Source organism: Hyaena hyaena, unplaced genomic scaffold (assembly GCF_003009895.1).
Source record: "Hyaena hyaena isolate Hyena2069 unplaced genomic scaffold, ASM300989v1 scaffold_251, whole genome shotgun sequence".
Classification (NCBI taxonomy): domain Eukaryota; kingdom Metazoa; phylum Chordata; class Mammalia; order Carnivora; family Hyaenidae; genus Hyaena; species Hyaena hyaena.
Genome location: NW_024080883.1, coordinates 1,221,027 through 1,237,801, shown reverse-complemented (window position 1 = coordinate 1,237,801; position 16,775 = coordinate 1,221,027). Strand labels below are relative to the sequence as shown.

The 16,775-nt window shown below is 36.9% G+C and overlaps 1 protein-coding gene across 1 annotated transcript in view; it reads right to left on the bottom strand.

The window, feature by feature from the left end:
• Positions 1-16,775, bottom strand: part of IFT57 (intraflagellar transport 57) — a 53,346-nt gene that overhangs the window by 16,834 nt on the left and 19,737 nt on the right. Inside the window, exon 6 of the mRNA XM_039244983.1 lies at positions 7,811-7,933. Within this exon, the coding sequence (XP_039100914.1) occupies positions 7,811-7,933 (123 nt within the window). The remainder of the gene's footprint in view (positions 1-7,810; positions 7,934-16,775) is intronic.

Genomic DNA, 16,775 nt, shown 5'->3' with positions numbered 1-16,775 from the left:
AAATTTGCTGAAAATTGTATTTTGTTTAAACAACAGCAGCATGTACATTTATGGCCTTACTATATTAAAAAGCATTTATTGTCTGGCAGCAACAGATACGATTACAAACATTTGTGACAGTAATTGGAGCTATTACTCCTGCATGGAGCCTCATGGAGACCAACTTATTGCCACCTGTATTTACATTTGTTACTGGTAAATGTAAAAGCTGGGTTTTTTTATTTGGTGCCTTATTTTTTTAAATTATGTGACTATTTCTCAATAAATGGTCTGTCTATCAGAAAATCTTTAAATTGTAAATTAATTTCTCTATTATTCAAATAACAGGCAGAACCTCATCTTAATGACTAATCTGTACATAAAATGTATTCTTGTATCCCAGCCCATAGAATATATTCTACCTGTGTGCTCATGGATCCAAGAAACCTATCAATACAGCCTTATCCAGCAACTAGAGTACAAGTTTTAAGAAATGCTCTTTATTTCCAAACTATAACAATTCATAAATCCCTGCAGGTCAGAAACATTTAGAAAGCTCAATTTTATTAACATTCTTCTTTTAGTGCATCCAAACACTGCACTGGCAGAGGTCAAAGCAAGTTACTCTCTCCACTGCTCTGGAATGAGAAAAATACCCCTCTTCTCTTGCTTCCAGATACAGATTCCTCTATAAGGGTAAAAAGAGAAAGCCTACTATTGTACATTTTCTGCAGGATTTGGCTTCCAATTTAAAGAGACTTAGATCTAATATAGTAATTCTGTGGTCCCTCCAGGTTCATTTAAATGGAATTCCACCTGCTGATTAATAAAGGCTCTCTCCTCCCTCTTAGGTTTTAGCTCTCACAATGACTAGAGAGCCCAAGGGCTCAAGACTATTGCAAGGATTCCATCCTTAGCACAATGACTCTTCCCGAAAGGTTTCTTGCTGTGAATTACCCAAGGCAACACCTTATGGTTTATTTACGTTAAAAGAAAATCCAATTGTTTGGAGTTGAAATTTAAAGTTTATGGTTTTTTGAGATTTTTTTGTTTGTTTTTTACAACTGTACTCTGGGAAAGTTAGACACTGAAAAACAGGTAAGGATGTAAAAAAGCAGTTCAGCAAATGAATCAAAGACTTGAAATAATTGGAAACACATGCTGTAGTACTTCCAAAGCCTTTCAAAAAATATATAATCTCTTTATCTAAATTCTTGTAAAGAACCTAAAGATTTACATAATCAGTAGGAGACATTTTGGAGGAATGAAGGGGGTACTTAGCCAACTATCTTTTAAAACAACAAAGTAGGAAACATTTAATTATAATTTGGAAAAAAATCAATTTAAGTCATTAAAATTTTAATTATAATATCCACAGGGCATTAAAGCATGATAGAACATTTGATCATTGCATTAAATACCTCATATTAAATCATTATAATATATAATTGTTTAGGAATAAATACCGTATAATTGAAGAAAAGGGCCTATGTAAGGTTTAACTGAAAACCGATTTCACACTTTCTGCTCTTCCTGATTTCTGGGGAACAGGAATAAATATTATTAATGTTTACTTGGTTTCTATTATGGTAAAAACCCTTGACTTGAACAAAGTCATTCTGATAAAGATAGAGAAGACTGATCACTAAAGCCATTTTCCCTCAGTTCAATGGATGACGCTGAGAAACTGAAAATACAAATGAACAACAGACAAAGGCCTGATTGTTATACTAAAGAGAGTTCTAGGGGCACCTGGGTGGCTCAATCGGTTAGGCTGCGACTTGGGCTCAGGTCATGATCTCGCAGTCCGTGGGTTTGAGCCCCGCATCGGGCTCTGTGCGACAGCTCAGAGCCTGGAGCCTTTTTCAGATTCTGTGTCTCCCTCTCTCTCTGCCCCTCCCCAGCTCGTGCTCTGTCTCTGTCTCAAAAATAAATAAACTTAAAAAAAAAAAAAAAAAGAGAGAGAGAGAGAGAGTTCTGACCCACATTCTGCAACGACTAGTCCAGGAAGTCAAACCATAACCTTCTTGTGAAATGAGTCTAAGGGGTCAGCTCTTAGTAGCGGCCAGCTTCTCAAATGTTTCTCCCCACCCACTTGCTTCCAATACAGGACCAACCAGACAAAGCCACACATCACCCTACCCAGTCACCTCGGAGGCTCTGCTTCTAGTTAGTCTGCCCCCAAATCTCCAGTCATATCTGAACGTTTCTGAAACCTTTCCTTTTTCCCACCGTATATCTTTTAAATTCTCCTGCCTGCCTTTAAGTCTCTGCCAAATGCAAGCGACGGTGGCTAACTCCCTTACCATATAAAGCTCTGAATAAACAGTCTTTGTTCTTGTTTAGATGGTCTGTTTATTTCCACAAAGTCACGTATGGGCTTGTACTTTATAATAACAAGAAGAAAACTAAAAAATGATAGGTGGATTGTCTTCAAGAAACAGCATTAAATACTGACTCAAAATTAATAATACAGAAAATGAATTTATATGAATATGCAACTACATCTTCTAATTCCCCAGAAATTATGGGACATGAAGAATTCTCTGGCAGTTCATTCTTAACGCTATTATTAGTCCACTCAGCAACTGTCAACTGATTCACTTAAAAGTTTTTTTTTAAAAATTACTATTATGGAATTAAAAATGTTTCAGTCATGAAGGAAAATACTATCCTTCAATAAATGTCACAAAGTGTTTCCACCTGCAATAACCACTTGTTTCTCTAAAATGGCTCACTGGCAGATTCAATTTCTTGCTATTGGTCAGTAATCTCATATCTCACAGTCCTTATGCTTGCCCATACTCTAACCATCAGCTTTGGCATGACTCTCTCTGGTCATTCCTCCACCCAGATCTTAGACCTGGCTGGACCCCAACCTGCTGGGCTTGGCCAAGCCATCTCTGCTACCTGCCACTCAGCTAAAGTTATGCTTATAATTTTAAAGGATGTTTGGAACTGCTCATGATATACCATTATGTTTTTAATAGGTATTATCTAAGGGCACCTGGGTGGCTCAGTTGGTTAAGCATCCGACTTCGGCTCAGGTCATGATCTTGTGGTCTGTGGGTCTGTGAGTTTGAACCCACATCAGGCTTTGTGCTGACAGCTCAGAGCATGGAGCCTGCTTCAGATTCTTAATCTCCCTCCCTCTCTGCCCCTCCCCCATTTATGCTCTGTCTCTCTCCATCTTTCAAAAATGAATAAAAGTTAAAAAAAATTTAAAGAAGGTATAATCTCAACTATATACATAAAAGCACATGGAAATAGTGGTCAATATATATTAAGTGAGTCTTTTGGCACCATTCTAAGTGCTTAAGATATGTTAATCTATTTAATCCTTTCGATAACTCTTTGAGGTATGTTTTATAATGAACTCTATTTTACAGATGAGGAAACTGAGGCACAGAGTGGTTGAAACTTGCCCACAGGGTCCAATAGATAGTAAGTATTAGAGCCAGGATTTGTACTCAAGCAACCTGGATTCAGAATTTGTGCTTTTAACCAGTATGCTATATTATCACTTATCGGACAGGTAAGAGCCTAGGTTGTAGGTTCAAATATCCCATGTGCGACTTACTAGACAAAGGCAAGTTAACCTCACTTCACTGTATATTAGTTCCTCCCCTAGAGTGAAAGGTACCTGTATCTAATAAGGCAGTGGAAAGGATTAAATGAGTTAATATATGTGAAATGTTAAGAATTGCACTTGGCACATGGTGAACACTTAGTAAATGTCAGTTATTATCATTTTATATTTAACTTTACTAAGGAAAAAAAAAAAAAACCCTGAAATTATTTACCGAAGTGACACTTAAATGAAACTGATTACATCCCCATGTAAGAATATAAGGCTGATGTTTTAAAATATTCCCTTACATGATGGAAGCATTAGTGCAGATATTTTGTAAATTCTTCCTGAATGCTGATATAGGAACTGAATACAAGACCAGCATGGCAGATCACAATAATATTATAACAATACTGTAATTTAATAATAATTAACATTTATTATTAGGCATTAATTTTGTCTCAGACACTGTTCTTGGTGCTTTACAACAGCTTTGTGAGTTGAGAAATATAATTAGTCCCATTTTAGCAATTAGGAAAAGGAGGGACAGAGAGGTTTAGTAGCTTGCCCTGGAACGCACATCTAATAAGCGGTAGAAATATGAATTCTAGGTGCCAAGGGAAGATGTGTGAGATAGGCTCTATCTTCTCGTATTCGTGGCTGCCATAGCTCCACTCAGCTTCTGAAACTTTGGCTCAGTAAATCAGGAATTGATAGTGAAACTGAACATGGGATTGCTAGCCTCTAATTCACAGCACACTGCCTAGGCCCTTTCCCCTTGAATTGTTCCCGTATTATTCTTATAATGAAAAACAAAAGTGTATTTGGAAAAGACTCAGTTTAAGACAATTCTTGACCAGTTACAGATTTAAATTTAGTCTGATTATAGTCACAGATGTTTGCTCTTAGTTTTAAATTCCACCGGAGTACTTATGTAACACGTGTGGTCACCACTACTGGGTCTAATAAAAAAAAATAAAAGAGATAAAAACACAGAAGAAGAAAGGGAAAGAGATATAAAGAGAAAACAACTATGGAGGGAAAGAACAAAAAGTACAGGATATACAGTCTTAGTGTACTAACAACACTCGTAGACAAGTTGGTTAGGTGGCACTGATGTCTCCTCTAGTCTGGCTGTCCTCACACTGCCCTTCTAAGGAATGGACTCCAGAGCCTTCCTCACCTGGTCATAACTGAGGCATTAACTAGAATGGAATGACTCAGGACCTGGTTGACTTTATTGACTTTCTTGGCAGAACTTCTGACCATGTCTTTAGACACATTATTCCGAGTTGGGGCAAATCTGATTTGGTCTCTGGGTATTGATTACTCTAGAATTAATCACCAGGAGCATTCTCTAAACCAACTCTAAAAGGGAACTACTAATATAGTCCATTCAAGTTAACATACGACAAAAGTCCTTCACCTTCAATTGTGGAACATACTATTTGCATTTTTGGCAACATTTATCTTCCCAGTTGTAATTTGTTTAAGCTAATATTAAAATTGGTTTGCATTCTTTGAAAACTGGCAATAGTAACAAGTGTGCCAGAAAAAAGAATCATCTAGTCTTGCAATAAAAATCTAATTTCAACATTATGGAGAATATAAAATAAATATTAGTATATGAGAGCATCTCATCAAAACAACAACAAAAAAAAGAAATCGAGATTTACTTTTTTCTGCGGGGGGTGGGGGGTAATTACCTGTTATCAGTAAACACATTGATAACTGTTAACAGTTATCAGTAAAACACATTGATCTGAAAACAGCTCATTTTCCCTTCAAACACAAAGTTGAAATCTCTCAATGTCCTCAATAGCCTGTGTTGAGTGAAAGGTAATTATTTTGGCCAAAAGTAAAGGGGAGGGTTTGGTTTCTGTCAAGTCAGGAGTGGAAGAAGAATGGGATGTACCATGAAGCTGGAGTCAACCTCTTCTGATAAGGAGGTTGGTGAGCAGAAGAAACCTCACACATGACCAGATTACTTTTATTTACGAGACATGAAAAATATCTTACTAGCCCTTTATTTTCTCAAATCAATTTATAATTTCATTTTTCTTAAGTAAGCTGAATAAATTGGCCCAAGACCCATATTTCCTATTTGATACCTCTGATATACTTAGAAGAGTTTGTGAAATACTAAGCACAAAGACCAAATGATCTGGCAAAGAATTCTGAAAAAACAATCAGATGTAACTTTAGGTCAGCATATTTTACCACAAAAATCTAAATTCAGGGGTGTGTGGGTGGCTCAGTCAGTTAAGCATCCAACTCTTGATTTTGGCTCAGGTCATGATCTCATGGTTCCTGAGATGGAGCCCCGTGAGCCCTGTATCAGACAGCATGAAGCCTGCTTGGGATTCTCTCTCTCCCTTCCTGCCCTTTCCCAGGTCATGCATATGCTCATGTTCTACTTCTCTCTGTCTCAAAATAAATAAATTAAATTAAAAATAAGATAAAACTACCAGTGCTATCGAACAGAAAAAAATGGAAGAAAATAAATTATTTTTAGAAAGTTTAAATTCAAAATGATATTCATTATCAAGAAAAAAAAACTCTCACAACTTTATCTATCTGACATTTTGGAATGTTGCTGGTAAAGTCTGACTTTTAATTTGCCACAATATATACTCAAAAGATCAAGGCTGGTTAATGTATGGCACTAGACTGAGTCCAACTTTCACCTAGTTCATTCTTCTCCAAATCAAGAGATCACTGACTCTCTAAGAACCCAGGATTCTGATTACTACAATATTGGTTTGTAGTAAAATTTGAACAGTACTTAGTTTTGCAAAACTGTATGTGTTAGCAGTTATATTTATATTCTTCCTTTATTCTGTTACTCCTGTTATGTAGAAATCAATGACCATGCTTTAAAAAACACTCCTGTGTGATCCTATTAGGTTCTAAATGAGATGCTGGATTTCAAGAGTTACTTAGCTTGAAAATTAAATAAATTAAATTGGTTTCCTTATGGGATTAAGATGTACCTGAAAGTTCCTAACTACACAGTTATTTTAACATGTCATTCTAACTAGAATCACAATAATAGTAATTTTTAATTGTATGAAGTCTGTTCTTATAAAACCAAAGAATTAGAAATTACATTTTTACCAAAAAAAATCACATTTTTGCAAATTGTGACTTTTAGCAGAGATCAAATCAGTGAAGAAATCTGATTCTTTGTTGGCATATCCCATATGTAAATACATATTAATACATATTTATATATGAGATATGCCAGCAAACAATTTGTCCCTAATGTAGTCAAATAATGGCTACATACTAATGTCTGGATAAATACATGATAAACAGGATGCACGATTTGCCCACTTTTCTTTAAGTTAGTTCCACAGCTGTTCAGTCTAGCAAAACCTTTACTGCCTTTGTCCTATTCTAGGACTATCCTAGGAGTCTAGGCTACCTCTTACCTTCTCCAGGACACAATTTTACAAGCCCAAATCCAGACAATCTAAGAATAAATTTGTTTCTAAGGCCCTCTGAAAACAGCAATCTTTGGGGGTAGATTCAGGTTCATATTCTCAGAGTAACAAGCTTCCCTAGAACCTTGTTTCATAATGCTGATGCTCTTCTCCTGCCTCCAGGGATGGAAACTCTTTAGTTTCTTTACCTAGATGTCTCTCTGCAGTCCTTTTGTAGACGTTATTATAGTACTAATGAGAACAGTATTGTCTAGTCACCCAATAGATTTTTCTGAAGTTCTCGTAAAAGGAACCAGAAATTTGATTAAATGGGCCGATTCATTCAACTGACCCAGTCTCTGAATCTTAATGCAAATGCTTTGATTATTTTCTTACTATCTGACTTTTAATCGTATGTACTGATCAGATTATGTAAGGCAACTTCCGGGATATCTTCCGTTCTGCCATCCAGCAGCTCCCAAACCATTTTCTAACTATAATCAGTTGCTACAGAGTAATGAAATTCTAATTTCATTCACTGTTTACCTAAACAAAATATGATTTCTAAGAAAATACATCAAAGTATATTATGAAAATACCCCTCAATCCCAGGGAAACATGATGTGTTCCAAATCACTTTAAAGATCTAGTCCTCTCCTTTTTCCTTCTTTAATATTATGTAATGTGTTCATTCAACAATTTACTAAATCTGTTAAGACAAAACACTGAAAACGGAATCCTACCCCCTTAAGTCATCTGTATGATGGGAGTGCCTCAGACCCTGAAACTGCCTTATGAAGATCCATATGAACCAAACGCGTTCTGTCTTCTGTACCTTATTGTCAGTCCTAATCGTGACTTTCAGTTGTGGTAGTACACGTTCCACTTCGAGACTCCATTCCGCAGCATCTGTTGTGGATTCCAAAATATCTTCTTGTTTGGCAGACTCGTTCATATCCTAAGAAAGGAAAGATATCACAAGATTGAGAGTTTATAAAAAGAAATGGTAAAATTTTGAGGCATTTTAGCAGGACTGCACAATTTATATCAAGCATGGTAGTGTTAAAATTACAGTGGCAGAAGAAGTTCTTATCTGTCCTCCTATCCATGATGAAAGAAAACAATGCCCAGACCTGGTAGAATAACAAAATAAGTATTTTCAGAAAGAAGCAAATATATAATTCAACCATTCTGACAAAAAACAATGCTTTTGAGATATCAGAGTCAACTCAAGGGGAATATTATCAAATCAACAAGTATGTTAATTGGTAACCATAAAAGAGATACAAACATTCACACGTTTGGTAAGAAAACATTGCCTCAGTTTGAATTTTTTTAAGCTTATTTATTTATTTTGAGAGAGAGCGCAACATGAGCAGGGGAGGGGCAGACACAGGGGCAAGAGAGAGGATCCCAAACAGGCTCCGTGCACTGTGGCACTCTGAGCCAGATGCGGGGCTTGATGCCGGGAACCAGGAGATCATGACCTGAGCTGAAGTCAACAGCCAGTACACTTAACCTGCTGAGCCACCCGGGCCCCGCTGTATCTTCCATACTGAAATATACACCCCAAATCTGAACGACAAAAAAGATAAGATCCCTGAAGCCAAGAGGTCCTTACTTAGAAATTTTTTTATTCATAATTAAAGTGATATTTTGGTTAGGTCAAACTACCATGTTGCTTAAAACTGTAACTTAATACAGATCTATTTGAACTCAGATAGGATGGGGCCACATTTCTGCATTTGGTTTCTGCTGTTGAGTGATAAAATCAATTCGTGTCGTTTTTGAATTACAAAAGGAAAGCTTTTTTTTTTCATTTTCCTAGGCTTTCACATTTCAGCATTAAGTATGTATAGATATGAAAACGTAAAGAATGTACAAATTAATGATTTAAAGATAAAACTTTGGGTGCCTGGGTGGCTCAGTCGGTTAAGCAACCAGCTCTTGATTTCAGCTCAGGTCATGATCTCACGGTTCATGGGATGATCGAGCCTTGCTTCGGGCTCCTGCACTGACAGTGAGGAACCTGGTTGTGATTCTCTATCTCCTCTGCCTCTGCGCCTTCCCTGCTCACGCACGCAAAGATAAAGCCTAACACATTAATTTTGGTAGCAACTTTTCCTTTAAGCTTCCTTGATAAGTTGTAAGAAAATGTAAGGGAAACATATAAAAATTTATTACCATAGGAAAAAAAAAAAAAGAGACCTGAGAGACATAAACAGCCAAATACAATGTATAAACCTTATATGGATTCTAGTTTGAACAATCTGTAAAAAGATGCTTTTGAGACAATCAGGGAAATCTGAACGTGGAAGAGTATTAGAGGATATAAAGAATTATTAGAGATTTTATAGGTATTATAATAGCATGATGGTTATGCTTAAAAACAAGGCCCTATAAATAGAGATAAATGCTTAACTATTTATAGGTAAGTGGACATGATGTCTGAAACTTACTTAAGATACTTTTGATAGGGACGCCTGGGTGGCTCAGTCGGATAAGCGTCCAGCTTCGGCTCAGGTCATGATCTCATGGTTTGTGGGTTCAAGCTCCGTGTCGGGCTCTGTGCTGACAGCCAGCTCAGAGCACGGAGCATGGAGCCTGCTTCAGATCCTGTACCTCCCTCTCTCTCTCTGATCTTCCCCTGTTCATGCTGTCTCTCTCTCTCTCTCAGAAATAAATAAAACATTTAAAAAAGTTTTTAAGATAGTTTTGATACTTATTAAGGGTAAAGGAAAAAAGGCGGGGGGGCTGTCATGGCTGACAAACTATTAACTGTGGAAGCTGGGTAATGTTACATAAGAGTTCACTATCTTGCACTTCTGTGTATGTTTGAAATTTCTCCTAATGCAAAACTTAAAAGTGAAAGATTATATAAATAACCTCATAGTGAAATTACATGCTTAATGTGAATTTATGTCACTTAAAGACATTTCTTAAAACGAAAGCTCATTAGACAAGTCTTTCCAATCCAGTCTAACACTAAGTATAAGAATAACCTTATATCAGGATTTGTATTTTGGTGGGAGATTGAGGTCTTTAGGGTCTTTGGAGTCCTGACTGAGTCTCTAGAGCACTGCTGGCATAAGAAAGTCTCTCTCTCCTTCCTCCTAGATCATGTTAGCAAGTCCTGAACAGATTCCGAGTCTTAAAAGGAGCATGTGTTGCTTTTTGTTCAGAAATTCAGGGGGCTATATGGTTCTAACCACACAACTAGAGGATGGATGACTAATACATGCTTTTACATTTTACAGTATATGGTATATTCTACTTAGAAAACCCAGAACTATAAAAAATATTAGCATTACTTTAGGTAAAATGTGGAAAGTGAAAAATGTTCAAGATTCTGTTTTAAACATTAGAGTGCTCACTTTAATACAGAAACATTGTATAATTTTGAGTACTAGCAGAATGCTACCTCCATCTACATAAATTGAACGTGGGTAGCACGAGAGCACCAGAGCTGGAGAGGGACTGGCAGCATTCACAAAGCAGACAGGTATGAAGTTTTCTCAGACTATGTGACAGCAGGAGCAGAGACACTGAGTCTCCCGGTTGAAACGTTAAGCCATGGGGAAGTTCTCCATCCTGTATCTCCACCCTAGCACCCACAGCAAGCATATACTCGGAGGAGCCAGGGGCTTGCTCACTCACTGGCATACCCCAGTGCCTGTGCCTGGCTCTAGGTAGACGGATGGGAATGGGGGTGGGGTGGGCGGATGTGTGCACCGCCAGTGGTGCATGAGCTCTGACGTTTGGGGTATGCGTGTGGTATATACACAGGCTCGCTCCTGCCAGGGCTATGGGTTCCCACATCCCAAGCCCAGTGAGCCAGGCTGAGCCAAAGGGGCATCACCTCTCAGCAGCAGTGTTGTATGATTCATAATAGAATGTAGATGTTCTGATCACTGATTTAAAAATAAGCCTGCTTTAAAGAACCACTATTTGGTGAACTGAAGCTGGGTACTCCTGATTAAATCCCAGAGCCAGTGTTCCTCAACTCAATTCCCCTCACTCTTCCTTCCCTTCCCTACAGGAGGGTGGAGTCCCAAATCACCAGACAAGGCTGGAGAAGGTACGCATCCATAGCCCCACTTTCTTCAAGCCTGAACTCAGAGGGTTATTCAAGTTGTCCATAACATACTCAAAAATGTTCCTCAAGGAAGGGCACATTTTTCTCATTTTAGCCAAGGTGAATGGGTGGCAGTGGCCCTGTCTGAATCAGACTGGAATCATAAGAGTTAGTAAGATACAGGGCTACACTTACAAACACTGCATTAAGGCATCCCAGTGCATAAACTACTATTTGCTTTATATTGAGCCCTTTAGAAAGTTGCATTTATTCTTAAGTTATTATTTGGTTCCCTTAAGCAATGATTTGCAAACTCCTACTTCCAAAATCTTAAAATTTTAATATAGCAGCTCAAATGTCTTCACTGCCTCCTAGGCCGCAGTTAATATATTGAGGGGAAATGGCCTAGTTACTAAATGAAGAAAGGGCAAAAAGAGAACATTAGGCTTGGTAGAGTGGCATTAACTTATTCAAACTATACAGTCTCCTTCTATTTCCATATTTGCACATCTATTTCATAACCTCATTCCTCAAATTTTCCTAATGCCTAATAAGTGGATACATTAACCGAGCAAGCCCTACATATGAAATAGAAATCATTTTAAAACTATACCATGCCTTTGTTAATAACTTGAGAAAAACTTTCCTTTCCAACTGTACTTCTATTTAACAAATGGTATTTTATGTGGAGATATTAGTAAAAAGAGAAATAAACTGTTTTCATTTAATCAAAATTTTATATCATCATGACAAATTTGCAATCCCTGTCTGAAAAACATTAACTAAGATAAAGCATACCTCTTGGGAAATTGCATTTTCTAGTTAATGCTGAAGAAATAATTAGAAGCTCAGTAAGACACAGGCTACCCAGAAATCTCATTTATAATTAATTAATTTACCAATAAGCCATTTGTAAAGCTCCTACAACAGGCAATGCAAGAATTCAGGTACTGTGTTTGGCGTGGGAAGATAAAAGGATTTAATCCCTGCCTACAAAGAGTTTACAGCCTGTTAGGGAGTCTCAGTCTAGTTTATAGAGGTAATAAATGGTCCCAAGGGAAAGAAAAACTTACAAAAATTGATCCTAAGACTGCCAATGGAAGAATTGAAGACATCAGTCCAAACCATCCTACAACATAAACTTGGGCTCCAAGAGTGGGCATATCACCAAAGTCAGTTCAAGGATCAAACATGCAATGTTAAAAGCCTGTTCAGAATCCTGTTCTAAGAAAGTAGTCTCTCCTTCCAATAATATTAATGGGATGGTTAAGCATCTGAAAAAATACTATATTCTGTATATCTATTTATATATAACCCTTATATATCAATGAGGGAGGGTAAAGAAAGCCTTTGCAGCCTGAGCTGCTGGATAACCTATGTAGTGCTGCAAAGCTGTTCTGTCACACTAGGTTAAGTGGAACACAAAAGTTGATATACCTTCAAAATATTTTCACCTTTTAATTAACCCTGGGGACTCCGGGTAGATAGACCCTAACAACCAGCATTGGAAGTAATGGATCTGATACTAACAGAGGGGGATGGGCCATTAACAAGTCTTTTTTTTTTTTTTTAATTTTTTTTTTAATGGTTTTTATTTATCTCTAGGAGAGAGAGAGAGAGACAGCGTGAGCAGGGGAGGGTCAGAGAGAGAGGGAGTCACAGACTGAAACAGGCTCCAGGCTCTGAGCTGGCAGTCAGCCCAGGGCCCGACGCGGGGCTCGAACCCACGAACCGCGAGATCATGACCTAAGCGAAAGTTGGTTGCTTAACCGACTAAGCCACCCAGGCGCCCCCATTAACAAGTCTTAATACAGAAAATGTTACAGGTGATACAGTAGAAGCACTGATTACATTTTTGGTATACCTAATGGATGAATTACGATCTTGAGCAAGGAACTTAAAAAAAATCTCTTCAGGGTGAAACTATTTCTAATATGTAGTGTATACTCATTATTGGAAACCCCTATAAAAGAAAGGGGACTAAACATTACTGGACAAAGCAATGTTGACTAGGATTTCCTGATTCCAGCAGCATATACCCATTCTTTTCATCTCTGCTATAGTAACAAAAATCTGGTAATATAGGATCTTTTTGATCGCAAGTGTCCAAATTAGGTTGGGCAGTTAGCTCTGGTTAAAACATTCTAATAGGAATGAAGAAGGAAGAAAACTATGAGTAGGGTAAAATAGAATTTCTAAAACTCGACTAATCATAGATACTCTACAGTACTTCCCTTAATCATTGACTAAGAAACACCTAGTCTAGTAAAGGGAACATATATGGCTGGACGGGCACATCCAAGAGTGAAACTCAAGACTCCAGCATCCATGAGATGTTTCCTTGGAAATGGAGACCCCGCATCAGTAGTTACAGAGAAACCATAAGTTCAGATGAGAGCCTGGCCAAGAGAACCTAGATCATGAGGGCCTGGGCAGAAACTGGATTCACAGACTTCCAGGTGAAAATGTGAGATAAAAAGGAGGGTCAGAAAATCCTAACATTTATCTAATGAAGCAAGAGCAAGTGGAGGCACGTGAATCTTCAAGGATCAAGCCCAAACCCCTACTTCTTATAAGAATGAGGCACCACTGTCAGACTGAATACTGGAGACTGGTAAATGCTGACATTTACTGACTGTAATTTCATCTTTTCATGATGCTTATTATATTAATTCTGTAATACAATGGTTCTCTCAGGGCTGAGAAAACTGGATATGACTGATCCTACATTAAATGACCCCAGATAGCTATAATTTTTGTATTCTAATGTCTGCTTTCAAAGTTCTCCCGTAGCCTCTCTTGTTATCAGATGCCAGTGATCACCTCTGGCTGTCTGCTTGATTGCCTATAGCACCTCTTCCTCCTCCTAAACTTCTGTAGACGTAGAAACCTAGCATCCAAGCATGTTAGAATCTAGGAAAAATAACAAAACAAGGAAATACGTGAGAGCTAGTGAGGGTGGTGGTAGTGGTGGTGAGGTTGGGACTCTTCATAGATTTTTTTTTTTAATGGAGGTGGTTAGAATTATTTTGGTTGCTCAGAGGCCTTCTTTGCAACCTAATTTGATGCTTTGATCCAGATAAGAAACAGTGGTGGTGGACAAGCTAAGTATTAAATATAATATTTATTATACATTATACATTATTATGTATTAAGCAAGGTTTCTCTTAAGGGTATTTAGTGTCCCTCTTTCTTTATCATTGATCAGTAAAAAGCTAGAGGGATAAATAAGGTATTTCAATCAAGAAAAGTGTTCCCTGGAAATCCAGTAATTTTAAGAAATCATACTTAAGGCATAGAGCTAAAACCTTTCATGTCCCTATAAGTCAATTCTTCTTCATGATTAAAGAAACATAAATCATGAGTCTGATTCACTATTTTCTGTTCAAATTAGGTTTTAAATGATTTAACACTATATTACTATGAAGAAAAATGTTTAATACCATACAAAAAGTATTTTCAGATTGTTCTGAATAACTAGATTAAACCTTGGCTGTAATCCATCAAAAGAAAGAGAGAGATGGTAGCCTCTGTCTTTAAATATATGTAGTTCATAAGAGTTTTCAATTCAATTTTAAGACTATCAAAAGAAACTTTACTCTGTTATAATGTGAACTGAAATTTGAATAAATTATGCTCACAAATCAAAAAAAGTTAAAAAGCTCCCTAAATATAAAAAAAAATCAATTTAACTTCCTAATAAGAAATCTGAAATTACTTTTGAATGAAAATGCAACTTCCAGTATTATTTCTGTTTAATATCTCAAATATCTGTCTTTGCTACTACCTTAGCTAGTTTAATGTTCACTAAGTGTGAGGGTAAAGTCATTCCTGATTTTTTATTTTCTCAAGATAAAACTGAAAGAAAGTACCCCAACAAGTATGTTAGGCAAAACTACCATAGACATTATAGTTGGTGTTATAGAGTATACCAAGGAAAGTCTAATTCTTTATGTAATGAATTTCTATAAGGCTTCTTTTCTCTGAGATGGCAACCTTATACATTTGAAGAGCTAAATTCATACATCTACTGAGAGGGGCGTGAAAGTCTAATTAACTGTCAAGGTTAAACAGTCTCAAGACCTAAGGAAAAGAAAGCTAAGATGTCTTGAGAATTGCCACAGTGTGGTATAAATAAATGTCAAGAGGATGGGTCTGGAATCCCATCTCTGCTCAAATCCTACCTCCACTGCTTCTTAGCTAGTGGTCAGATTGTAGAGCCTCTCTAAATCTCAGGGTTCTCATCTATAAGATGCGGTAATAGTACTCTCCTCATTGGAAGGGTTGCTGTGATGATTAAATTACATATTTAAAAAGGCTTGCACAATGCCTGGCACATAGTAAGCCTCAATATATTTTAGCAGTTACTATTACTATTATTATTATTATATGCCAAGCATGGCACTAGATGCCTTTACCAATTTAAATGCCCAATAATAGCACCATTAATCAAGGGAGGTTTATTCCCACTTTTGCAAATAAGATAAGGTATAGAGCAGTTAGCTAATTTCCCCAATGTCACATCATGTGTAGAGTGGCAGGGCCCAGGGAATGTTACTCTAGAGCACAAGCTCTTAGATACCTTACCAAATGTCTATCAATCCTTTTGTCATATAGGTTACAACTATGTTTCCCCAGTTTATCACTTGTCTTTTAACTTTATGGTGCTCCCCATCCCACCCTTTCATAAATAGCCTTTAATTTTTATGCATTCAGATTTATTAGTGCTTTTATGGTTTTTAGTGTTCTTACCAGGCTTTATCATGTCAATTTCAACCCGTGAGTATAACACTTGTCACTCCTGTTTTTGTACCTCATCATTTTCTAATGTGTGATCCATGTGGGGTTATTAGAGTGTATGATATAAGGAAAGAGCCCAAGTTTTTTCACCATATCCACAGCCTATTATTCTATCACCAGTTAACTGAACAGCCCATGTATTTATATTGTTTCCTATATTATTAATATCACCATATACTTGGATTATTTTATGAACTCTGTACATCAATCTATTTCTGAGTCAGTATGATTTTTTTAGACTTCCTGATAAATTATACAAATAGTACAAAGAATTCCCATATACCCTTCATCCAGATTCACCAAATACTAGCATCTGACATAACCTGAGGACAATTATGCATAAAGTGATACAGTGTTTATATCTGGATGCTAAGATTTGGGGATGTTTTCAAATATTCCACTGCACTTTTTTGTGCCTTCATTAAAACAAACAAACAAACAAACCCAAGGAATATATTTCACTTTTAAAAAGAATAAAGTGTTTTTAATAAAAGCAGGTAAAAATAATAAGTTTGATTAACTTCCAGAAACTAGCTGGTAGGTGTAAATGCTTTAGGAATTTGAATGAGAGAAAGAAGCATTTTAATAGAGATGATGAGATCTAAGTTTAACCTTATAAGGATGTATGGAATGCAAATAGGCAGAAAAGAGACAAGCCAAGTGTTTATAGTCAGGAAAGCATCATAAGCCAAGATACTGAAATAGAAATGCACATGGCTGTGAACATCACATCAAGAGCAACTGGGGACTTAGAAAGGCGAATACTGGGGAGCCAAAAAAAGAGTTAAATACTTTGTGAAAGACCTTAGAAGTGAGGCTGAGGAATATGAATTTTGTCCTCTCAGCCTGAAGGGAGGCCACAAAGAGTTACAAGCAAGGTAAAACAACTTTATTTATCCAACAAATCTTTTTTTTTAATGATTTT